Below are 26,283 nucleotides of genomic sequence, written 5' to 3'. Positions count from 1 at the left end.
CCGAAAAAAAATTTAAAAAATTCCTTAAAATTTAATTTTGAAAAATTAAAGAATTTGAAAAAAATATTAGAAAAAAATATTCATTTATCCGAAAGAAATTAAAAAATAATAATAATTTCATTTTTATTACTAAATTAACATTTTATCAAAAAATTAAAAATTTAAATGTGTATTAAAAAATTAAATTATTTAAAAATAATTTAAAAATAATTTAACGGAAAAAACTAAAAAAAATATTTTACTACCGGATAAAATTTAGAGAAAAAAAATTCGAAATTAATTTTGGAAAATTTAATTATTTAACAAAAAAATTATAAATTTTTCAAAATATTTAAATTTGTTTTCAATATTTGATGAAACTAAAACAATTTGAAATATTGTTTGTCGATAAAAGTGTTGAAAGTTAATTTCTTACCAGAAAAAAATTTAAAAAATATTTTCCTATTAACAATATTAATACTGGAGAATGAAATCATTTCAAAAAAATATTTTGTCGCATACATTTTTTTTACTTCATTCATTTGAGAAAATTCTTTGTCGAAAAAAGTTTAAAATTTTATTTTTTGGCGGAAAAAAAAAAACATTTTCTTACCTGCTGAAAATTAAAAAAAGTAACTTGGAAACTGAAATTATTTCAAAAAAATATTTTGCTGCAAAACTTTTTTATACTTCATTCAGATTTAATAAACTAAAACAATTTGAAAAATTGTTTGTCTGAAAATGTTTCAAAAATAATGTTTTGCCCGAAAAAATAAAAAAAAAAATATTAAAAAAAAATTTTTAAATATATTTTTTTTTTATTTTATATTTTTATTGTATATTTTCAAAGAAATATATTTTTTTCATTCAGATTTAACATTTTGATAAAACTAAAACTGAAAAATTAAATTATTTGAAATTTAAAAAAAGATGTTTTAAAAATTTTCTTATAATAATAATTTTTTTCTTTTCGAAACAAAATTTTCAAATAATTAAATTAAAAATTGAAAAATTTTTTCAAATTAAAATTGTTTTAATTTTTTTAATTAAATTTAAAATTTGAAAATAAAAAAAAAACAGCAAAAAATTAAATCTTGCAAAATAGATTTCCATAATTACATGAAATTCATCCAAAATATACATATTTATTAGGGTGGATCAAAAAAAGTATTTTTTTTTTTAATTTATTACTCAGAAAAATTGTTTTTTTGTCCTTCATACGAAAATATCTCCAAGTATGAATTCCTAATTTTTCAAGTAGGTGGAAGCGAAATGTGAACTTTTCTATCTGTTAATAAAAATTTTAAATATAAATAGAAAAATGTAAGACGGAGTCCGTTACCATTGCTCATGCTTGTAGAGATTTTCGCAGAGGTGGCCAAGAACCTATTTTTCAGTGTACCAAGCGAAAAAAATTACTCCATTTTTGATCCACCCTACTATTTTTTTACATATGAATAACTTTTTTAATTATTTGTTGCTTTTTTTTTTAAATAATTTTTAACGTCAGGAATATTTATAACAACTTCAGATATATTTAATAATAAAATACTCTCAAATTGTAAAATGCGTGCCACATTCCATATAAAATCTTGTGTATAATACCAAATTAAGTTGAAATGTTATAATAACCACGCCCATTTTTCTAACAAAACTTCAGTCATACAAGTACAGTTAATTTTGGTTTGTTTACGCATTTTGTGATTTTTAGTTACGAAAATTTCCCGTAAAATAGGCTGCTTTCAAACTTGCTGAAATATTTATTGCATATTTCTGGGATAATTGCACTAAAAGTTAAAAAAAAAAAAACAAAAAGAGCAGTTGTCCAAAAGTACTACGAGTTTTGAATATACGAATAGAGCTTGTTATATACGAAGTTTTCGAAAACTTGTTGCATACTTTTAGGCTATTGAAAGTTTCGTCTTAAAATTAGCAATGCTATTTTAAATTTTGAAATTATTGTTGCTCTGAAAATAGACAACTTTCGAACTACACAAATAGGATATAAGTGACTGAGTTTGTAACACACCAATGTTTTTTAAAATTCCAAAAATTTTAAAGTAATACTAGAAAAAACAGTTACGAAAAAAAATTTATAAAATTAAACCAAAAAAAAAATTGCATTTATTTTTGTTTCACTAAGAAAATTCAAAAAATTTATTTAAAAAAATACTTCAATTTAACATTTTTAATCTGTTATGCCTTTTGAATTATTAAGTTTAAATATTTTTTTGTTAATTACGGTTTGAATTTTAATGTTTTTTTAATTATTACCGATTGAATTGAATTGTTATCTATTAGAACAAATCTTAAACAGATTTTAATTTATTTTTTTAATTTTTAATTAACTTTTTTTTTAATTTAATTTATTATTTTTAATTAACTTTTTTTAATTTAATTCATTTAATTTTTAATTGTAATTTAATTTTTTAATTTTTTATTTTTTTTTTAATTTTAATTAATTTATTTTTTAATTTTTATTTTTTTAATTTTAATTAATTTTTTTTTTAATTTTAAGGTTTTAATTTTATTTTTTAATTTTTAATTATTTTTTTAAATTTTAATTAATTTATTTTTTTAATTTTAATTTAATTTATTGAAATTTTAATTTAATTACATTTTCAATTAATTTTTTATTTTCTTAATTTCTAACCTTTTTTTATATTTGAAATTTTTTTGTAAATAAAAAATATTTTTTTAAATTACAAAAATGAATTAATTTAAATAAAAAAAATATTGTATTTCAATTTTTAGCTTTTTTAATTTTTTTTTTAATGTAATATAGTTTTTCCTTTGAATGTTTAAAAAAATGTATACACACTTTTTTGTTGAAATTATTTTGCCAGTATTTTAAAAATTAATTTATTTAGTTTAAAAAAATATATTTAGTTCGTTTTTTTATTTTTAATTTAATTTATTGCAATTTTTAATTAATTTTTGGATTTTTTTTTATTTCAATGTTATTTATATTTTAAAAAATGTTATAGCATAAATATGTTTTTGGTGAAATTATTTAGCGGTTTTTGAAAATATTAATTTATTCAATTTATTATATTTTTTTAAGTTAATTTATTGCAACTTAAACATTTTTTTTTTAATTTCTAACTTTTTAATTTTTGGAATTTTGTTTTATTTCAATGTTTTTTGTACTTAAAATTTTTTTTATAGCATAAATAGATTTTTGGTGAAATTATGTTGCGTTTTTTGTAAATAAAAAATAAAAATTTATTTAAATAAAAAAATATTATTTATTTAATTTTTAACTTTTTTAATATTTTTTCTTTTAATATTTAATTTACTTTAAACATTTTTATTTCTAATTTTTTTGAATATTTTGTATTTGAAAATATTTGGTAAAATTGTTTTGCATTTTTTTAATTGCAATATGTAATTTATTTGAATTTAAAATTTGTTAACATATTTTAATGTTTTTTTGTATTTTTTTGTTTTTAATATTTTTTATCTATTTTTTTTATTTCTAATTTTTCTAAATTTTTAATATTTTTTCCTTTAATTTAATTTACTCTATTTTTTTTCATTTCTATTTTTTTTTAATATTTGTTTTAATATTTTGTATTGGAATATTTTCCATGTTTTTTTAATTAAAAAATGTATTTTTATTTCTCTTAATATTACGTATTTATTATTTTTTATTTCTAATTTTTCTAAATTTTTAACCTTTTTAATATTTTTTTGTTTAATTTATTTCTTATTATGATTTTTTTTAATTTTTATTCATTATTTTTTTTTATTGTTTACTTGCTTATTATAATTTTTTATACTTCTTTTTTTAATATTTTTTTTAAATATTTTTCTTTTACTTACTTTGTTTGAAAACGCTTTCGAAAAATTAAAAAAAAAGTCGATCTAAAAATATGTGTGCTACAAATTCAGCAGTCAACAGCCTAGTAGCAGGAAAAAGTTAATGAAAACATAAAGTTTGTGTGCGAAGCGTGCTTATAAAGAATTTAAAAGAAATAATCGCATAATATTTTAACCATAAATCTCTCATAACTTACAAATATAATTTACCAAACCACTTACATACTTATGTACAAATATATGTATATTTTACATACTCAAACACTTACATAACCGCATTTGTACATATGTAAATACATACATACCTACATATATGTTTACATATACAAAATATATTAATAAATATATGTTGTTGTCATAATGTGATTGAAATTCCTCAAGAATTTTCAACTGTTTTCCAAAACATTCGCATTAAACTTGACAGATTGCACAAATGATTAACACAAAACTTATGTACATACATACTTATAAACTTACATATTTACATTGAAGTAACAAACAGTCGCATATTCGAAGTAAAATATTAACTTACATAACCACAAAAACGCTAGTTACTTATTGCATTCAGTTAATATAATTTTATTTTTACTAAAAAATCTAAAAAATTATAAAAAAACCAAAAGCTCAAAACTAAACTTAACCTAAAAAACACATTCTTCATTATATTTGGCAAATGTTAAATTATGCACATGCGTTGTTGTTTTTTATCTTTTTTCCAAACTAACATCATACAAATTCGGGTCAAACCTAACGTGCTCGCCCATACGATCGCTGTCATTACCGCATTGAAAAAAAAACAAAAAAAACTCAAAATTTCAAAAAAAAAACTCGAATTTTGAAAAACAAAAACACTACTTTGTAACTGAACCGTACTCGTGTGTGAATATTGCTGTGTGAACGCCTGCCTGCCCGTCTAACCGCCCGCCTGTCTGCCTGCCTGCCTGTATCTCTGCCTATCTACACATGAACGTTCGCTGTCGTTGCTCATGTTGGTTGTTGTTGTGTATTGTTGTTTTGTACCGAAACGCACCTTGGCCTAGATACAGATTCGGGATTGGGTCGTGCCACACCGCCACGTCGTGCGCCATCGCCGGGCATGGCCTCAGGTAGGCATATGCCGTCGCCATCCGGACCGGGCTCACTGCCACCAGGTTTGATATCGAAACGACGCGGCTTCGATGATGGATCGGGCCTGCTATCGGCCAATCTAGGCTCAATGGAATATTCGGGTTTGTATTTTTTTTGTTTGCTACGCATAACTAATCAATACAAAAACAAATACAAATACATATCTATTGCATACATTTTTTGTTTTTATGTACAACACATACACATACGCACACTCAGCCACAAGCACGTACGCATCAAATGCATTTTATATGAAAATATACTGTTATTTTTGAATATATACACAGTTCACACATATAGTACATTCATACACACAGACATACATGCATGTACATATGTACATACATATGTGTGTACTAGTATGAGTTTAAATTTATTTCATTCCTGCATTTTGATAATTTTCTAAATTTTTTGAGTTTTCTGCATTTTAAAGAAATGTATCATTCTGTATACATACTTTTTTATTATTATTTTTTTGTTAATTAAAAAAATTATTTAAATTAAAAAATCTCCGTAAAGTGATTCTTACTTACATACATACACACATTAAGGAGTGCCTTTTTACTCTGTTCAATTGCAGTATATTATTGTCGACACATTAGGGTGGGTTCCATGTGTTAAAAAAAAATATTTATGTATGATATTTTTTTTACTCAAAATTATGATTTTTTTATAACAAAGAACATAAATTAAAAAATAATTTTTTTTTTTTAATTTTTGCAATTTCAAAATAAAGAAAAAAATAATTTGATTAAATTAAAATTGATTGTTTTACAAAAAAAATCATATTAATAATCAAAATTATTGAAAAAATAAATTTAAAATTATAATAATCAAAATAACTAAAAAAATATTTTTTTAAAACTTTCGTAAATTCAAAATAGTTAAAAATAGAAACTAGAAAATTTATTTTTTTACAACGAAATTCTTAATAAAAAATTTATTTTGGATTTACAAAAATTCTTACATCAAAATTATGATTTTTTTGCATCAAAAAACATAAATAAAAAATTATATACATATGTACATACATATATTTATTTAAAATTTTCGTAAGTTCAAAATAATTAAAAAATAAATTGAAAATTTTAAAAGTTGATTGTTTTTACAACAAAAATCATATTAATTATCAAAATTATTAACATTTTTTTTTTAAATTTTCGTTTGTTCAAAATAGTTAAAAATTTAGAAAATGGAAAATTAATGTTTTACAACTAAAATCACATTAAAAATTGACTTTGGTCTACAAACATTTTTAGTTCAAAATAAGTTTTTAAAAAAGTCAGCAAAAAGTTTTTGTGTTACAAATTTATTATTCAGCAGCCAAGTGGCAGATTATTTCATATTTATATAGATTTTAAATTTTTTTATTTTTTATATTTTATTTTTATATATTATTTTTTTTTAATTTTTTATAAAAAAACTATATTTCTTTATTTATTAATGAAAATATACAAATAAAATATTTTTTTAAAATATTTTTATTAATAAAAAAAAATATTGGATCTAAAAATTTTCGTACGTTCAAAAAAAATTTTTAATAAATATGATTAAAAAAAACATTTTTTTTGCGCAAAATTATAATAAAGTTACAAAAAAATGTTTGAAAACTAATTTTAGTTTCATTTTTAATTTAAATTCATAAATTTTTAACTAAAAAGTATTAAATATTTTTATTATTATGGCTATTCTAAAAAAATTAAGGAAAATTTAATCTCCATTTGGTTCTTTCTTTCTAGATTTTTTTATTGAAACTTTTTTGTGTTTTTTCTTTTAAATCTTTTCCCCCAAATTTCTTTGTTTTTGATTTTTTTTATTTTTAATGTAAACTTGTTTATATATTTTTATTTTTTTTTTTATCTTTTCTTTAAAATTTTGTTTCTTAAATTTTTTTAAAAGGTTTTTAATTTTTATATATTTTCAATATTTTGAAGTTTTTTCATAATTTTAATTTTTTTCTTTTAAATTTTTTTCCTAATTTTTTCTTTTTTTTTAATTTTCTTTTATTATATTTCTTACTTAAAACTTTTTATATATTTTTTTAATTTTTTTTCAAAATTTCTTTGTTTTTAGTTTTGGTTTGTTTTTAGTTTTGGCTTGTTTTTTACATTAAACTTTTTTTTAATTTTTAAACATTTTTTTTCCAAATTTCGTTGTTTTTTATTTTATTTTTGAACTTTAAACTTTTTATATATATTTTTTTAATTTGTTTCTTACTTTAAACTATTTGTTTAATTCTTCTTTTATATATTTTTTTAAATTTTTTTCTGAATTTCTTTGTTTTTTAATTTTTTTATACTTTTAACTTTTTTATTTATTTTTATTTTTGTTTATTTATATTATTTTTAATAATAATTAGTCAACCCTACCAAAAACTCGTTTAAATGTCATTTTAATTCAGAATTTCGAACGAGTAAGATCTTATGCTTTTATACATATGTATACAATTTTTTCTCGGCCATAAGCGACTCACCCTAATATACATGAACAAAAAAATAGAAATACATGCACACGTATCATTTCTTTGACTTCAGCTCCATTATCTCAAACATTTTCGCCTAATCGCTGTAATAATTATTTATAAAAAAAATCCGAATCCTCGAATAACGAAAATATATGTATAAGTAATAATTTTAAGACCAAAAATGGGCGTGGTTATTTATTTGTGTCGTCTTTTTTATCGTAATAAGATATAAAAAAATTATTAAGTATGTATTTGTAGAAATGACAATATTTTCTTAGAAAAATATGTGACATACACAAGTACTAGGGCTGTTCTTATTGCGTTAGACTTATTTTTAATATTTTTTTCGTTGACTAGAATATTGTCGGCTGCGTATTATACATATTAGTTATTTCAAGCCATCTGAAATTTTGTTAAATTACCAAAATACTATCCTTATGTTAATGTGTTAGGGTTGTTCTTTTTTTTTTGCATGTATTGTTTATTTAAGTTTTTTTTTTGCTTGAAGAATATTTTATGAAAATAAGTGCGCATTATATGCAAGCTTTCGCTAGTTTTGAACGCTTGTATGCATAGTTGGCATATGTATGCCTTTTAGGGATGTTCTTATTTGCATGCTTTGTATTTCTATTTATTTTTTCTTTCATTGAAAACCAAAACATTAGCATAATAACTAACAGAAAATAAATAGACGTAAAATTCGAATTTTTCCAAAAGAATGTATATAATATACCTTAAAAATAGGAAGTCAAGAAGTGAAAAATTAATAATGCTAAATATATATAGTTAAAGTGGTGCGGAATTGCGAAAAAAATATTGGAAGCTTCTATGCAATATTATGCTTATAAATGTTTTTTTCTGAAATTAATTTTTTTTGGCTTTCAAGAATTTATAAAATAATTTATGTCATTATTTGAATTTTTTTTAATTTTTTATTATTTTTTCTTAATTTCTTTATAATTTTTTTATAATTTTTTTTAATTTTTTTTATTATTGTTATTTTTTTTATTTATTTTTTCGTTTTTGTTCAAGCAAATGGGAAAAATATTAATAACAAACGCCATGCGAAAAATATATACTAAATATAAACTTTAGGGTGCGCATAAAAAAGCTGAGAAAATTTTTAACAAGTATTTTTTTTTTTTTAATCAAATCTAATTATGCAATATTAAGATGATAATTTATTGGGGTTAATTTTATTTTTTTCTAGTTCTATTAAAAATTTTAATTTAAAAAAATTTATAAAATAAAATTATTTAATTTTTTTATTTTTATTTCTATTATTTTTTTTAATTTTTATTATTTTTTAGTTTTTATTTTTTTTTTTAATTTAAGCAAATATTAGGGAAAATATTAATAACAAACGCCTTGCGAAAAATATATAGTAAATCTAAACCTTAGGGTGGGCAGAAAAAAGTTGGGAATAAAATTTTTTAAATATATAAATATTTTTTAAAATCAAATCTAATATTATGCTGATAAATTATTTGCTTCAGTTTGATTTTTTTAAGCTTTTGAAAAAATTTATTTTTAACGAATTATATGAAAAATTATTTTATTTTACTGTTATTATTTTATTATTATTTTACTATTATTATTTATGTTTGCGTTTAAGTGAAATGTTAAAAAAATCGCATTAAAATGTAGGTATTTCTAAAAACAACATTAGGGCGGTTCGAAAACGAAAAAATATTTTAATTCGAATTTTTTGAAATCAAATCTAATTGTGCAATAGTATATTCAAGCTTTGGAATAAAAAGTTTAATATTAAAGAATTAAAGTTTTTTATTATTATTACTTTTTAATTATTAATCTTGTATGACTATTACTGTTTATTTTTTTTATTTAAGTTGAACGTTAAGAAAAATCGCATTAAAAAGCAGTTATTTTGAAATTGTGTACCAAACTAAATACGAACATTAACAAAAAAAAATATTTACTATTGTTTTTTTAATAAAATCTAATCACATCCTGAAAATTACTTGTTATATTATACACTTAAGTATTTTTTTTTTTAATTTTAAGTTAACGTGTTTTTTTCTAAATTATAGAGATTTTTAACTATTTTTGTAAAGCTTTAATAAATACATTTTCTGTACCAAATCTATTCAATATACATATGTATGTAGGTAATAGCTGGTATTTCGAAAAAAATGTAGTATTAAATAGATACGAACATTAGGGTGACCAAAAAATAAAAAAAAATTCATTTGTTTTTTATCAAATCTTATTAGATAGTGAAAAATAGTCAATTTATTACATTTTTAACTTTTCTTTTATATTTCGAAAAAATTTACTTAACTAGACACAAACATTTGGGTGACTAAACAATAAAAATAAATTATTCGTATTTTTTTATCAAATCTAATAATATAGTGTAAATTTGTCAATTTATTACGCTTTTAACAATTTGTTTTTTTTTTATTTTTTTTATATTTGTTTATATATTTTTTTATATTTTGCAGAGATTTTAGTTTTTTATATAAAACTTTAGTAAATATGTTTTTAGTATCAAATATGTTCAATATAATTGTTATTATAATTATTATTACCTTCAATTAAAAAATATTTTTATATTTTACTACATACATAACCTTAAAATTATGAACAAGTATGCTCCCTAAACGTTTAGTCTCATTGAGTTCCAAATATTTCGTAAATTTAGTAATATATTCTACTCATAAGTTATTCAAGTTGTTAATAAATACAAATTGTAATATTTTCATTTTTTTAATATTACCGTTAACTGCAGTTTATTGTTGCTACACTTGTACCGTACCTACATGCCTTACTTAATAATTACCGTTTATACACATACATATAGTATATGGGTAGTCTGTCCTAAACATTAAGTCTTTGTAAACACAAAAAAATGTTATTTTTACATTTCTGTAGTAAATATTATGCTCTCGCTCTCTCAGGTCCGAAACTGTATAAGCAACCAGCGGCCAAATCGAATCGTGGCATCATATTGAATGCCGTCGAATATTGCGTTTTTCCCGGTGCGGTGAATCGTGAGGCCAAACAAAAAGTACTCGAGAAGATTGCACGCTCCGAAGCGAAACATTTTCTCGTGCTCTTCCGCGATGCCGGCTGTCAATTCCGTGCATTGTACAGCTATGTGCCCGAGATGGATCAAGTAACCAAATTGTACGGTACGGGACCTAGTCAAGTGGATGAAGTCATGTTTGACAAATTCTTCAAGTGAGTATAAACTTTGTATGTACAGTAAGTTAGGGTGGTTCAAAGAAATTAAAATTTTTTTGCTTGGTATGCTAAAGAATAGTTTTTAGCCAATTTTGCCACATATGAAATGAAAATTATTTTTATTCACATTAGGGTAGTACTCTGAGAAATACGTTTCTAAACATTTCTAAGCAGGCTTGAACTCTCAATTGTAATGACAAGGTCCTCCGCCTTGCAGATTTTCCATTTTTGTAGTGTCGTAAATTTTTTACAAAAATATGATTTTGTAATTTAAATGATTTATTGTGTTATAAAATTTCCAAAGAAAAAAAATTGCCCTAAAATAATCAAATTTCAACCGTTAATATGTTTTAAACGGTACGGTTTACGAAAATATTTAGGGCATTCAATTTTCTAAAAAAATGAGGACCGAACCTTCCCGTTACAACTAAGAGCTCACACCCTCTTGGAGTTCTCTAGAAGCGTATTTCTCAGAGTACCAAGTGAAAAAATATTCGGTTTTTTTTTACTCACACTAATGTGAGCATAAGTAATCGGACCTTCCCGTTACAATTAAGAGCGCATACCTTCTTAGAGATGTCTGGACATGTATTTTTCAATGTACCAAGTGCAAAAAAATATTCGAATTTTTTTGACCCACCCTAATGTTATTTTTAATATTAGCGGTTTTTTGGCGCACGCTATAAAATATAAATAATTTTTATTTTTTAAATACATATTTGTTTCTTTTTTAACCACCCTAATGCGATCATAAATAATTAAATTTTTTTTTTTTTTTATAGATACAACTCAGGCGGAAAATGCTTTTCACAAGTCCATACAAAACATCTAACGGTCACCATCGATGCATTTACGATTCACAACTCGCTGTGGCAGGGCAAGAAAGTGCATTTGCCCAGTAAAAAGGATATGGCGTTAGTTATATAAGGAGTAGCGTTACATAATATGGCGCGCAAGTGGCCGCTTTACTACTACTACCACATATGGCAACGCTTCTCTGTGTGTGTGTGTATGTGTGCTTGAAGGAATTGCCCGATAATATTGTTGCTGCTGGCGGAAAACGAAGAGAAGAAGCTAAAACAGCCGAGACATCATGAAAATTGTTGCCTGAGTTACATACATACATACTTCTATGTAGATGTAAATTGTTGGTTCGAAAGTTATATATATACATATATGCATATACATTTACATACCTAACTTATATATATAATATATATATGGCATCATTGATTGATAATGCAAAAAAGCAAGAAATTAAGAAAAATAGGAACAAAGCGCGCAAGTTTTACAAAGCAAAAAGCAAGAACAATTTTGCGAAAAATTGAAAAAACAGTAAATAACTAACATTTACTAACTGCAAAACTTAAAGTTAAAAGGCGCCTGCGCAGCGCCGTAAAGTGTGTAAAGCGAAGAAGAGAGAAAAAGAGCGCGCTAGTGCAAGGGAGAGTTAGTCCAAACGTAACTGTCTGTCTTGTTGTGTGGCTGGAAAGCCAAATATAAGCTTAAGCTGGCGCAAACTGTCACACACACACACATACACACTACAGTACACACACACATACTTATACAACTAGGATATTCATATATACATACACATCTATGTATATAGGCATATATCCGTACACATGCATACAGAAATTAAAGAAAAATATTATTAATTAATAATAATAATAAATATATATATGTATACATATATTTAATTAATTCTCTTTTATAAGCTTGATAGTATAAAACACCTGTTGAACTTATTTAAAAATAATCACTATGTAATATGCTACATATACATACATACATGCATGCATGCATAAGTACATACATACATACATATGTATGTACATGTAATACGTATGTATGTATTGTATTGTATGTAACTTAACGGCTCTTGTCAAAGTTATACTTGTATACTTCTTTTGCTCTTTAACTAACACACACACACACAAACAGACATACAAAACGAGAAAAAAAGCAAAAAAAAGCATACAAACACACTTACACACACACCTACTCGTTGTCTGTACTAAATACTAGTTATTTTACATGCTAATTTTACAAAACAACAACAACAACAGCAAACGAAATAAGCTATAAAAACAAATAAGTACGAAAACTAATAGTATTCACTGTAATCTTACATTTGAGTGAACTCAGATTTATTATTTTAACTTTTTTTTTAAATTAATTAATTAATACTGTTATATTTTAAACTTTTTTATGTGAAAAAAAACAAATATATATAGAATGGATTTTTTTTAAACGCTCTTTCATAGAAATAATTTTGTAGCAATAAATTGAATGTGGAACAACTACAAACGTACATACTTAGAGCATATATATATATATATATACACATAAATTACATATATATACACACATATGCAAAGTGTTGGTATGTCCTAACAAAAGCGTAACGAATAAATATGAATACGTACATAAATACATACTTACAAGCATAAATTGTGGATTTTGTTGCTGCTGTGAAGCAAGTGGGTGTAAGCAAGACAATGCAGCTGACAGCAGACATGTGTTGCATAAATATGTACATTAGGGTGGCTCGAAAACGCATGCTTTTTTTTCTTTTGTACGCTGAAAAATATATGCTTTGGCAACTCTACAAGAATCTCTCCAAATATAGGCGCTTAATTGCAACAAGAAGGTCCTCCGCTGTATAGAAAGATTCAAGTCTCTTTTCCAACTACTTGAAAAAAATATCTTGGTTTATAGATTTTGTAGGAAATACTCTACCAAATGGTCTGTTAGGTGCATGCACATAAAATACACATACCTATTAATGTGTTTTTTGTTCTCATTGTTTTTATATACTTTTTTTATTTTTTGTTTTTTGTTTTTTTTTTTGCTTTTGCTTTATTTGTTTTTATTAATTTTTGTAAACTTATGTTTGTATTTTTTTTTTCTAATTTATTTTTTGTTTTTTATATTTTTTATTTTAATGTGTTTTTTTTATTTTTTATTTCTTGTCTTTTATATTTTAATTTTTTTCTCTCTTGATCGGCCTTCATATTTGATAATCAATATCTCGTTACTTAAAAAAAAAATAAAAAACACCATTTTTCGTGTTTTTTTTTTAACCCACCCTAATGTACATACATAGCAGCTGATCAAATTTGACTCGGACTAGTCCGTTTAAAATACGCGCGCAAATCGAAACGAAATTTTTTTGCGATGTGCTTAATAGTTACCTTTCACGATTTTAATTGCTTGCTTGCTAAGTACATTTTCATACCACAGTCGGAAAACTTTTCGCGGAAAAATAAAAAAAATTTCTGCTTTTTATGTATTTTATTTGGTTTACGAAGTAATTCCTGTTGGAATTTTGGGTTTCCATGCACAAAAAATTGTATTTTATTGGCGGCTAATGTAATAGTAAATACCAAGAACTACTAAAAGACCATTTTCGAGTTGTGCAAAAAGAATTTTTGGAATTTTATTGCATGTTTTTTGAAAGTCATAGCATACTTCTAGGAGCATCATCATTTTCAAAGTGAGCAAAACTTCAAGAACTACTAAAACACCATTTTAGAAGTGAACAAAAATACTTTTTGAAATTTATTAAATGTTTTCTGAAAGTCATTGCATACTTTTAGTCGCTTAAGAAGTGAGCAAAATGTTTTTGAAATATATTGCCTACTTTTAGGCGGTTAACCATTAACGAATTGATCAAAAACATTTTTAAAATTTACTGCATACTTTTAGGCGCATAAGCATATTTGTCGCAGTCAAATAATTGTGTATATATTTGTGAGCGTAATTTTAAAGAAAATTGGTTAATAAAAATTTCAAAAAATGTTATTTTCAAAGAAATTATTTGTATAGTACTTTAAGATTAAATTTTATTAAGCATGGTGGATACCTGACAGTATTTATCTGCAAAATTATTAACATTAATTAACATTGTTTTTAAATTTATGTTTGTTCAAAGATATAAAATTGTAAAAATTCCTCTTTAATACTTTTTTTTTTAATTTTTATAGACATAAAATTTGATTTTATTGAAAAATATTAAATTGGGCACATATTGGTTTGTTAATATACATATATTTTTCTCTTAATTCTTTTGTTTTTTAAGTAAACATATTATGCACAATTTAAAAATTTACTATATTTTTTTTTAAATTTCAAAAATTTAAATTTTTTCTATCAATACTTAGCAAAACGTGTTAAGTTTTTCAATAAGCAATAATTCACCAAATTGACATATTTTTTTATGTTGTTTGGAGCTAGTTTTTTAGTATTTTATTTTTTTTTTTTATTTAATTTATATAATTTTTTTTTATTTTATTATTTATTTTCAAATTTCGGCAAAACAAAATTTATATTATTTTCTTGAATGTTAATTTTATTATTATTTCTTTTTTTAGTTTTAGTATAATATTATTTTATTTATTTATTTTTTCTTAATTTTTATTAATTTATTTTAGTTTTTTAATTTTATTTTCTTAATTTTTATTTTTTTTTAATTTAATTTTTTTTTAAATTTTTTGCTACAAAAAAAATGTTATACAAACTTGTCTTATATCTCAAAAAATAAGTATATGTATGTATGTAATATGTTTTTATTTTTTTAATTATATTTTTACTAAATTATTTATGTTATTTATAAATATAACATTTTAATTAATCTCAATTTCTTGAAATCAAGTTTTATTGCATTAAAATCATTTTATAAAAAATATGTATGTACATATGTATATTTGTATGTGGAAAATTATATATTTTTATAATTACACCGGTAAAAAAAATATTTTTCTCCAAAAGCAAAATTTATTATTTTTGGTGTAGGTGAAATTGAAATTTAACATAGAAGTTAGACCCAAAAATCGTCTAGACTGGTGTTATTGATGTTATAACCTACATTAATTAAATTAAAAAATTTTGTTAAATAATTTAATAATTTTCTTTTGTTGTGTCCACCAGATAATTATTGAGTAGCACTCAAAATTTTCAATATTTTTTTTAAAAAGCAAATATTTCAATATTTTTTTTAAAAAGCAAACAAAAAATATAACAATTGTTTTCCAAAATCTTCAAAGGACGGTCAAGTATACCTATGTACTTATGTATGTATATACGCATAACTGAAAGAATGTAATTGTAAGACAAAGCGAGATTCACAGACATTTTCCAAAATAAAAAATTAATAAAAAAAAACAATTTTTAAAATACATATGTATGTACATAGGTGTATGTATATGTGTGTATAACTAAAAACTCAACTCAAATTCTTGAAACGATTTTTAACCGCAAGCTTTAGCTGCTTTTTAGTTTTATTTATGTGTATATGTAACAAAACTGTTTTCCATACTGCCCTTTCCTTTAGCTTCAGTTACTTTTTGCTCAACTGCTTCATAGTGAAAATAATTATCTTATTTGTTAAGCACATAAGGCAAGTCTTCAAGTATTCCACACACCACCGTTGGTTTATTAGCTCAGTGTACGTAATTTTTTTTTGTTCATTAAGAAACTATATTTTACTATTTTGGGCTGAGTTGTGTGCCACACCATAATTAAAAAACAGCAAAAGAAATAAATTACAAGAAGAAAATTCTATAAATTTTAAAAGATTGTTATTTTAGCATATAGTATGCTTTTTTCACATTATTTTTTTATAACAAAAGAAAATCACTCAAATTCTTATGCTCATTGTATTATTTAACCTTTTTGTACTATCACCTACTATAATATATATATATATATATACATATATTTAAACATTATTTTAAGTTATATAAAACGAACAAAGTAAATCTAAAAGAAAAAATATTCTTCTGTGAGCAGAAAATAACAAAATAAGTGAAGGTAAATGAAGGTGAAGAGACGCATGATCGTGTATTTTTATTTCCAAAAAATATACATATAAATAAATTATAACAAATTTAAACAAAATATATATAGAACTTATTGTTTTATAAGGTCATCAGTGTTTTTCAGGGTGTTACAAACTTTGTGGAGAACTTCAACTATATCCAGTTCAAGGTAAAAAACATTGAACATACAAAAAAAAAAAATAGTTTACAGCAGGAGCTAACTGAATCCAAAGTATTGGAGTTTTTGACATTGTCCACAACATTATTGAAGCCCACTGTGCATTTTTTCTTTTCCTAAAGTTTCGAAACTTAACACATTTTTTCAGAGAAAAGCACCAATATTCGAATTCACAACGTTAAATCCCATGTTAGTGGTATAGCAAATAAGCATTCAACTATGGAATTCCAAAAGTAAGAATTGTATGGCTAAATCGTCATGTTAAATCCATTTTCTTAAAATAATTTAGAAAAAAGTTCTTTAAAGACTTTTAATTAGTTGCTAGCAACATGTTCAATGAAGAAATGTTGCTGATCAACAAGTTGCGTATACAAATGTTGGACATTTTTTTAACGATGTTCACCCTGTCTGAAAATTTTTATTACGCACGCGACATCCTGTGTTACTCTATTAACAAAGCAATTGTTTGTAGCACTAGCAACAATAAATAATAAAACGTTATTAGCAATAACATATGATTAATGACAAATTCTACAATATTTTCATATACATATATTATTATACTTTCAATATATAGCATATTATCCATAAAAATCACTTACAGTGTATATTCATTTATCGATTTCGCAACCGATAAATCTATCTCCAACGTAGCACAACCAAACAGCTGACCTCGCTTTTAACACGCTTTTTTGTAGTAAACAGTGCACATTGCAATAATTTATTTGCAGTAAATCTCATAAAATGGTACGAAAACTAAAATACCATGAGCAGAAATTGCTTAAGAAAGTTGACTTCATCACATGGAAAGTAGATAATGGTGGAAAAGAAACAAAAATCTTACGGCGCTATCACATACGCAAGCCAGCCGATTATACCAAGTGAGTTTCATATTTGTATTTATATTTTTTTGTATTAATGTTTTTTATATTAGATACAACAAGTTATCGCGTGAGATACGCACTTTGTGTGAAAAAATTGCCAACTTGGAGAAGACGGATTCTTTCAAATCCGAAGCGGGTTCAATGTTGCTACAGAAGCTCTATGACATGGGCTTAACGCGCAATACTATGGATTTGTCGGTTGCAAGCACTGTGTCGGCGAGTAGTTTTTGTAGACGTCGTTTACCGGTGGTAATGGTGAAAAGTAAGTTTTTTTGTTGGAATTATTTAATAGAATTAATGTAGTGGTTAGAGTTAAGCAAAGAGTGAATGAAACCAGTGTGCAGTTAAAAAATTATACATGTATGAGCTCCGGTGAGCATATAATTATTAAGTTTGCCAAGAAGTTTGTAACAGACAGAAGGAAACAACGACGATTCTACAAAGTATATAGTTTATATAAATGACCAGCGCGACGAGCTGAGTCGGTTTAGCCATGTCCGTATACACTGATTGATCAGTGATTTGTATGGAAACTATTTTAATTGTGAAGGGTATTATAAGCCATCTTTTTTTTTTCTTTTTTTTATTTGGAAAATATAAAACGAATAGTTTCGACTTATGTTAACCAGTGGCGGATCCACGGGAGTGTTTTTGGTTGTCAAAACCCCCAAACTCAGAAATATTAATTCAAAGAAAGAGGAATTCAGAAGAATTGACAAAATAACATGAATATTAAAAATGAGTTGGAAGGTAAAAGTCCTCTAAGAAAGAAATTCTGGATCCGCTATTAGTGTTAACAAATAAAAAAAAATATCATAAAATTAAAAATTATCAAAATCAAATTTTTCGATATCTTGTATGCCAGTGTTAAAATTGCATTCCTGTTATAAATTAATGTGTGTATGTACAAATGCTTTCTCTGAGTCTTATATATAAATTGTTTTAAAGAAAACGCGCTAACCATCTTATATTTTTCAAGATCGTCTATCACAAAATCTCAAAAATGCAACAGATCTCATTGAGCAAGGACATATACGTGTGGGCCCTGATATGATTACCGATCCGGCATTTTTAGTAACGCGCAATTTGGAAGACTTCGTCACATGGGTGGATAGCTCCAAGATTAAGCAGCACGTCTTGAATTATAATGATGAACGTGATGACTTCGCTTTAGTTTAAATTATTTAATATTTTTTTTTTTTTATGAAAGATATTTGTACGACTCCTTTTAAGTAAATATAAGTCATATGATGTGCCTAAAAATGATTTACAATGCATTTTTTTTTTAATAAAATCGTATATTTCTCTCAAATTACACTATATAGAAGAATTAGTTAATCCTTTGCATAATTTAAACAATTGGATAACTGCATTCTTCGGCGATGCCACAGTAATTGCTACCGCGTGGCAATCTAAAGTAACCCTCCTCTCCCCAACTGCTGTCCCATGAGTTCTTTACAATCCAATAGTCTTTGCCCTTTTCACTGCCATAGCCTACAACCAACACCGCATGATTCACTTCGCCCTTATTGCACTCCTCATCGGCATAGATGCCGTCCTTGTAAAGCAATAACGATTCTATAGCGTACACAGAACAGGCCATCGGTCCCAAGGTGGCGACAACTTCCTTCATTGTTTTCTCATCTTTCGGTTTGACCACAGCGAAACCTTTTACTTCGGCTGCCTTATTTCCGGCATTATAATTACAAGTATCCTTCTGATTCGCATATGGATACGAGGCGCTGTCTTGCAAACCCTTTTGCTCTTCCTTAATAAAGGCGAACGCATACTCCTGATAACCGCCATCACAACCGTTTAGACCGAAATCAACTGGACCACAATCGATTAGATTCTGTTCGGAAAGATTTGGCAATTTTTTAGTGCTACGGAATATGTGTCCCTCGATGGCGCCAGTGGTGGCAAAGGCCCAACACGAGCCGCATTTATCCTGGAATTTCACCGGTGTGACACCGCCCTTAGTGCGCCAATCGAAGGCGTCCGGCACTCTGGTGGTGGGCGGTTTGGCTTCCTGACGATCTACGCTGGCCTTTGCTCTAAAAATATGTTTAAATTTGTATATATTTACAGTTTTCGAGACTTGTGTACTGCATTCGTTTACTCACTCGCCTCTAGCTGATTTGGAGTTGCCGCAGAAGAAATTCAAGAATTCTGCTTTAGTTATATCGGCAAACTTGTTCAACGCTAATGTATAACCCTTCTTGGCGGTATTGGTCAAGGCCACCAAATTTTTATTTGCATTAAATTGTGCTTCACGAAGTTGCTTCTCAGCAGCATCGAAATAGCTTTTGCCGGTTTTTAGCTGTATTGAGTGAGAGGCAGGGAGAAAGTGGGATTTAAATGGAGAGAATTAGTAGTTTTTTGTTTAATTATTTGTGATCTTTATATAATAGTTATAACCAATATAAGCCAAGTTAATTAAGAAAGGAAAATAAATAATTAATATAACTTAAAACTTTTTTATTTTTTTTTTTCAAAATGTTTTTTATTTATTTTTTTTTCAAAATTTCTTTTTATTTTAAATTTTTTTTATCAACATTCTTTTAAAAATATTTTTTTTTATTTTCTTACAAAATTGTTTTTATTTTTTATCAAAATATTTTTTTATTTTTTACAAAACTGTTTTTATTTTTTCATCAAAATTTTTTTTTTAATATTTTCATATTTTTAATAAAATTGGTTTAATTTTTTCGATTTTTTTATATTTTTTTTAATTTTAATTTATTTTTAATTTTAATTTAAAATTTATTTTTATATCTTTTTACAATTTTTTCTTCTTATTTTTTATATTTTTACAAAATATTTGTAATTACAATGATGTTTTTATACATTTTATTGCTATATAAAATGCACCTGTGAAGGGCATTATAGCTTCGATGCAACCGAATTTAACGTTTTTTTTGTTTTTATATATATTTTTTTATCTTAATTAAAATATAATTTATTTAAAATAACTTTAAACAGCTATTTATTAAAAAATATTTTGTTTAAAGTTTTTTAAAATATTTTTTAAAATTTTTTTAATATGTTTTTTTTTTAATTTGTTTTTTAATATTTTTTTTTATATTTTTTTTTTATATTTTTTTAAAATATTTTTTTTTTTGTTTAATTTTTTATTATTTTTTTTTTTTTTAAAAATTTTTTTTAAATTTTTTTAATTTTTAATTTAAATTTTTAATTTATTAAAATATATTTTTTTAATTTTTTAAAATATTTTTTTTATATTTAATAAAAAATTTATATTATATTTGTTATTATACATACATACATATATGTATGTACATGTATGTATATACATATGTACATATATTTACTTTTCTATTAATTTGCTCATTATTCTATATTTAGTAATAACTTTCTTATTTTATTTTTTTATTAATATTATTTATGTTTATTTCATAAATTTTTTTATAATAAAAAACGAAATAATAAATATTAAATATTTACCAAGAAGTCATCATGATCCGCAAAATTCAGGCCGCTTGTCACGAGGTTGCTAAGACCGCTTCCTATATTCTTCGGCGCGTTGAATAAACTCGAAAATTGTGCCGCAGTTAAAGCGAAAAGGAGGGGTAACAACCACACCACCGGGCCAAAACGCATTTTGCCAAAAATGTAAAAAATCTGCCAAATACAAAGAATTAGCAAAAATTTTTATTAAAAAAAATTATAAAAAAACCGTATAATTTATAAAGCTCATAAATTTATTTTTTGCCAAAGCATTTAAGAAATGCTAATGAGTAGACCCGTTTCGAAGTACAGTAATCACTTGTTTGGGTGGAAATAAAATAAGACAAAACTCTTCGCTTTTTTCCGTTTCTAATCAATTATGTAAATATGGCAATATGCAAATGAGTCCGCGTGCCGACACAAACAAAAAAAAAAAAACAATTTCGAAATAATAAAAAATAAACAGAAATAAATACAAAATTGAAAACTGAAACAGTTATGTGTGCAGTGTTATACAACTTAGTGTTATATATGTATGTATGTGTGTTTATATGTACATGTGTATATCTGTGTGAGTGTATGTATTGTAATAACTATTACAAAGATGCAATCGGGGATTTATTTTATTTTAAAGAAAACATTAAAATTTTTAGAAATCTGAGACTAATTGTACTTAAAGACGTCAACTATTAATAAATAAGCTAATTTCTAACATTTCTATTTTGTTTTCAGCGCATAAATCAGCAATTTGTATTTAATTATGACTTGTCACGCAACTTTTGGTCACCTTTTGGTGTGTGTGAAAAGCCAGCTTGGGCTTCAAAATCAACCGTCGAGTGGGAAAAATAAAAGTGGAATTCTTATACATTGTCAAAGGTAAGTAAAATGTATTTTTTTATCGGTTTAGGGGCTACAAGACTTTCACATTTCCTTTATTTTTTAAACTATATATTTTTTATTAAATTAAAATAAAAAAAGTAAAATAAAGTTTATATTAAAACTAAAAAATCGATTTACAATTTTTTAATAAGATTAAAAAAAATCTAGCCACAAAGACTATTTGAAAGAAAATTAAAAAAGTATTTGAGAAAAGAATTAAAAAAAGTTTTTTTTTTTTAATTTAAAAAAATTCAAGCCAGAAAGAGGTTTTGAGAAAAATATTAAAAAAAAATTTAAAACAAAATTTTTAAATTTCAAGCCTTAGAGCGTATTTGAGAAATAAATTTAAAAAATTTGTTTTTTTTTTATAAAGATTAAAAAAAAACGTTTTTTTTATATAAAAAATTTCAAGCCACAGACAGTAAAAATTTTAAATTTTTAAAAATTAAAAAAAAATTTTATTGGAGCATTTGAGAAAAAAATAAAAAACAAGTTTATTTTTCTAAAAATTAAAAAATATATGAGTTGGTTTTTAAAAATTTTAAATTTAAAAAAAATTTAAAAAAAAAATTTGATTGATTTTTTCTAAAAATTTAAAATGAGAGTATTTGAAAAAAAATTAGTTTTTTAATAAAAGTTTAATAAATTTCAATCCACAAAGAGTATTTGAGAAAAAAATATTATTCTAAAAATTAAAAAAAAATTGACTTTTCTAAAAATTTAAAAATTCAAATGTTTTTCCAAAGTTAAGTAAAAGTAAAAAGTATATTTTCTAAAAATGTAAAAAAAGAGTAGTTGACATAAAATTAAAAACCGAATTTTAAAAAAAAAAGTTTAAAAAATTAAAAACAAAAAATTTAAAAAATTAAAAAAGGCGAGTATTTCTGATAAAAAATTAATTTCAAGCTACGACGAGAATTTAAGAAAAAAATTAAAAAATCAGACTTTTATAAAAATTTCAAGCTACAAAGAGTATTTGAGAAAAATTTTAAATTAACAAAAGAAGAATATTGAAGATAAAAAACTAAATAATAAGTTTCCTTTAATTAAAAATTTCAAGCCACAGAGTATTGGAGTAAAAAAATAACTTCCCTAAAAATTAAAAAAAAAATCAAGCCACAGAAGAAAAAAAATTTAAAAAAATAGTTGAGAAAAAAATTTAAAAATGAGTTTCTTTCAATAAAAGTTTACAAATTTCAAGCCACAAAGAGTATTTGAAAAAAAAAAAATTATTTTTTATTAATTTTTTTTTTAATTTAAAAATTTCAAGCCACAAAGACAATTTAAGAAAAAAATTAAAAAATAAGTTTTTTTATAAAAATTAAGGAATTAAGAAAGAAATTATGTAATTTTATTAAAATTTTATAAAATTTACATAATTTCTTTCTTATCGCTGGTTGTGATGTTTTTCAATTTTCAGATTTTTTTGTTTTAACATTTTAGAATTTTTTTTTAATTTAAAAAACTTATTTTATATAAATTACATAATTTCTTTGAATTCTTATCGCTGGGTGTGATATTTTTTAATTTTCAGATTTTTTTATTTAAACATTTTAGAATTTTTTCTCATTGAATAACGCGTGGAAACATGTTTTCCTTGTAAAAATTTTTTTTATTTTTTATCATTTTTTATTGTTTTTTTTTATTTTGACTGTTTTTTATTTTTTATTATTTTTTTTATTTTGACTGTTTTTTATTTTTTATTTTTTTTTATTTTTTATTATTTTTTATTATTTTTTTTATTATTTTTTATTGTCTTTTATTGTTTTATTATTTTACTGTTTTTTTATTTTATTATTATTATTATCTTATTATTATTATTTTTTTTTAATATTAATTTAATTTTTTTTGTATTTATTATTTATTATTTTTTTACTGTTACTATATTTTGTAATACATACAGATATGTGTTTTTTTTTATTTATTTTACATACTTTTTTTTAATTTTTTTATACTTATTGTTTATCATTTTTCCATTTTTATTTCATAACCACTCAAATATAACCTTGTGGAGCTAATTTTTAACCTCAAAACATAAACTATAATTTCAAAACTGTTTCCTCTCATTTACATAATCAATGTGGCTCCAATGGCACACACACGCACACATACTCATGCATATTTTTCTACTTAGAATATTTGAATCCTCTGATTCTCATTGTGTTCCGTTAATCGCGCTTCTCTATATCATTAGCTTCAGATCAATCATTATTTTAGTTGATAACCTTTTTACTTATATCACTATTGCTTTGTTTTTGTAATCACACCAACCACACAATATTATATTTACTTTACAGCACATTGTTGTTGTTATTGTTTTAATTTGTTTTTATATTGTAATTTTGTGCTTACTTCAGCACCTGATCTTGGCAGTGAATTAAGATTTTCACAAAAACACAAGCCACACTCACACACACACACTTACAATGTCAAAAACAATAATAATAATAACCGGTAGTTGGGTTGTGTAGTCGGAACGAGTCGAAGATGCTTGCTATACAGTAGCCACCTTACTAATGGTGATTCTGCGGTCAGATGATGCCGCTTTTATAGCACAATTAAGATTTGCTTGATATAGGTAGCAGCTTAGCGTATGCTAATGGTCACTAATTAATTCAAAATGCTATTGGTTGAAAAAAAAATAAATAAAAAAATTAAAAAAAATTAATTAGAAATTCGTTCGAAACGCAGCTAGAAGCGCACTTCAAGTTTTAAGACGCTACCGTTGCTGGTCGAAAATTGAGTTATGAGGGAATCACCACAACTTTTTTCTTTAAGGGGTTATATGTAGATTACCTTTATTTTTATTTCGGGATTTGGCAACTCAAGTGTTGCCATCTTCCGACTCACTTAATTAGCGTAAGGTCTGGTAGGCCAATAAACCACGCATAGACCAGTTTGCTTCAACGGAGTAGTCTTCCTTTAAGATGCCTGCGCTTGACGCGATATTTTAACAGACTCAGCGGCATCACTATCTATACCTCCATCAGTGTATCACACCGTGGGGACTCTAGATGCTTACCAATGCGGGAGAAGTGCACAATAGATGCTTCATTGTTTCCCTGGTGCCCTGCTCTAGACATTTCCTGCAGTCTTCTCGCTCTGTCAACCCCATCTTGCGGGCAGGACTAGTTAGTATTCGCATCATGTTTATACAATCTCTTCTACCGAGTGCCAATAGCAATTTTGTGTGTTTCCGATCTATCGTTTTGCACATGACTTTTGCAGTTTTCCACCCAGGTAGCTCGTTCCATCGTGTTTTGGTTTTCTTTACAATGCTTCTGTCAAGATCGTCGAATATGTTAGCCGTACGCAATTCTTGACAATCTCGACCACTATTTCATTGCCCTCGGAAGCCAGTAGAAGTGAAGTGGCTTACTTCTGGCAACAATTTCCGCTGCTGCCCTGCGTCCCAAAACACTTCAGGCCGATATGCGAGAGAAATTACTGCCTTGATTGCGGTTTGGCTGTCTAGGAATGTAGATGTTGACTCTGGATTTAGCTGCAGGTGCATTAGATGCCAGCAACGCAGTTTCGCAATATCAAAGTTCTCAGCTTGAAATATACTGCTGTGGTCCGGCAACTTAAAAGATTACCTTATGCCTAACTCTGGACAGTGTATTCCAGCACCAACTCCATCGTCCATTTTCGTGCTATCCGTACAGATGTTTAGAATGTTGCGCTTAGCTAACATATCTTTGCGCCAGGCATCTTTTCACATACCTTTGTACCTTCTTTCCGAGTTGAAAAGTGGGCTCATGCCAACCGCCATTATCCACTGAGCTATAGTATGTCCAAAGATTCTATATGTAAATTCTCCTGCTGCCAGTAGTCGTCCCGCCGATTTGCTGCGCAGTTTTCAGCGAAGAGGGCTATGGGTGGCAGGTTTACTACTAGTTCAAGAGCCGCAAGCAGATACGATTTCTCCGGATTCAACCCCCGACCCGCTTACTTTAGCGTAAAGTTTGACATTTTTGATGTTATACCTATTAAGGTCCTCTTGACATATGAGACCTTTTTTCGTTATTTACAGTAACTTAAAATATTATGCCCGGCCAGATAGTGTAATTAAATCGTAGAGAAATTAGTTTCGGGATCCCGAAGAATTTCAGAATTCTCCATTTTCTGAGTATACTTTGGTAAAAATAATATATAAAAATTTTGTGGCTAACAAATTTGAAGATTACTAAAAATTAGTTTCGGGATCCCGAAAATTTTCGGGATTTCATAATTTTACTAACTACCTATAATAACTAACTCACTACAAATGTCATATATAAATTTAGTGCATAACGAAAATTCGACTTTACTAAAAATTAATTTCGGGATCCCGAAAATTTTCGGGATTTCTCGTAACTCCATTAGTTGTAAATATAAAAATATTAATAAATTAATTTTCACCAAAATCCCGAATGTACATACATACATACATATGTATGTATGTACACA

At 24.9% G+C, this 26,283-nt stretch overlaps 3 protein-coding genes across 14 annotated transcripts in view; 2 read left to right on the top strand and 1 right to left on the bottom strand.

The window, feature by feature from the left end:
- Positions 1-12,197, top strand: part of LOC120770728 (patronin) — a 43,659-nt gene extending 31,462 nt beyond the window's left edge. For 5 of the 11 annotated variants that reach the window (XM_040098315.1, XM_040098311.1, XM_040098314.1 and 2 more), the window contains 3 exons: positions 4,842-5,030; positions 10,315-10,597; positions 11,383-12,197. In XM_040098315.1, coding sequence (XP_039954249.1) covers positions 4,842-5,030; positions 10,315-10,597; positions 11,383-11,527 — 617 coding nt within the window. In that variant the 3' untranslated portion in view covers positions 11,528-12,197. The remainder of the gene's footprint in view (positions 1-4,841; positions 5,031-10,314; positions 10,598-11,382) is intronic. The other 6 variants (XM_040098319.1, XM_040098317.1, XM_040098316.1 and 3 more) reach the window with 3 other exon arrangements.
- A 5,058-nt stretch (positions 12,198-17,255) lies between these two features.
- LOC120771690 (U3 small nucleolar ribonucleoprotein protein IMP3) lies at positions 17,256-18,734 on the top strand. The gene is made up of 3 exons (XM_040099824.1): positions 17,256-17,484; positions 17,538-17,749; positions 18,467-18,734. The coding sequence occupies exons 1-3, from the start codon at positions 17,348-17,350 to the stop codon at positions 18,664-18,666; spliced, it is 549 nt and encodes a 182-aa protein (XP_039955758.1). The 5' UTR covers positions 17,256-17,347; the 3' UTR covers positions 18,667-18,734.
- A 30-nt stretch (positions 18,735-18,764) lies between these two features.
- On the bottom strand, positions 18,765-24,347 carry LOC120771688 (procathepsin L). 2 transcript variants are annotated; one of them, XM_040099820.1, is made up of 4 exons: positions 24,260-24,347; positions 20,953-21,129; positions 19,611-19,807; positions 18,765-19,541 (listed from the first exon to the last, which is right to left on the bottom strand). In XM_040099820.1, exons 2-4 carry the CDS (start codon positions 21,106-21,108, stop codon positions 18,839-18,841), a joined length of 1,056 nt encoding a protein of 351 aa, XP_039955754.1. In that variant the 5' UTR covers positions 21,109-21,129; positions 24,260-24,347; the 3' UTR covers positions 18,765-18,838. The 2 variants fall into 2 exon arrangements, with proteins under 2 accessions (XP_039955754.1, XP_039955755.1); XM_040099821.1 differs by having other exon boundaries at positions 24,287-24,340.
- Positions 24,348-26,283: the final 1,936 nt, after the last annotated feature.

The sequence above is a fragment of the Bactrocera tryoni genome, chromosome 3 (genome assembly GCF_016617805.1).
Source record: "Bactrocera tryoni isolate S06 chromosome 3, CSIRO_BtryS06_freeze2, whole genome shotgun sequence".
NCBI lineage: Eukaryota > Metazoa > Arthropoda > Insecta > Diptera > Tephritidae > Bactrocera > Bactrocera tryoni.
Note: the sequence above shows the minus strand (reverse complement) of the source record. Positions and strands in the feature narration are given on the sequence as shown.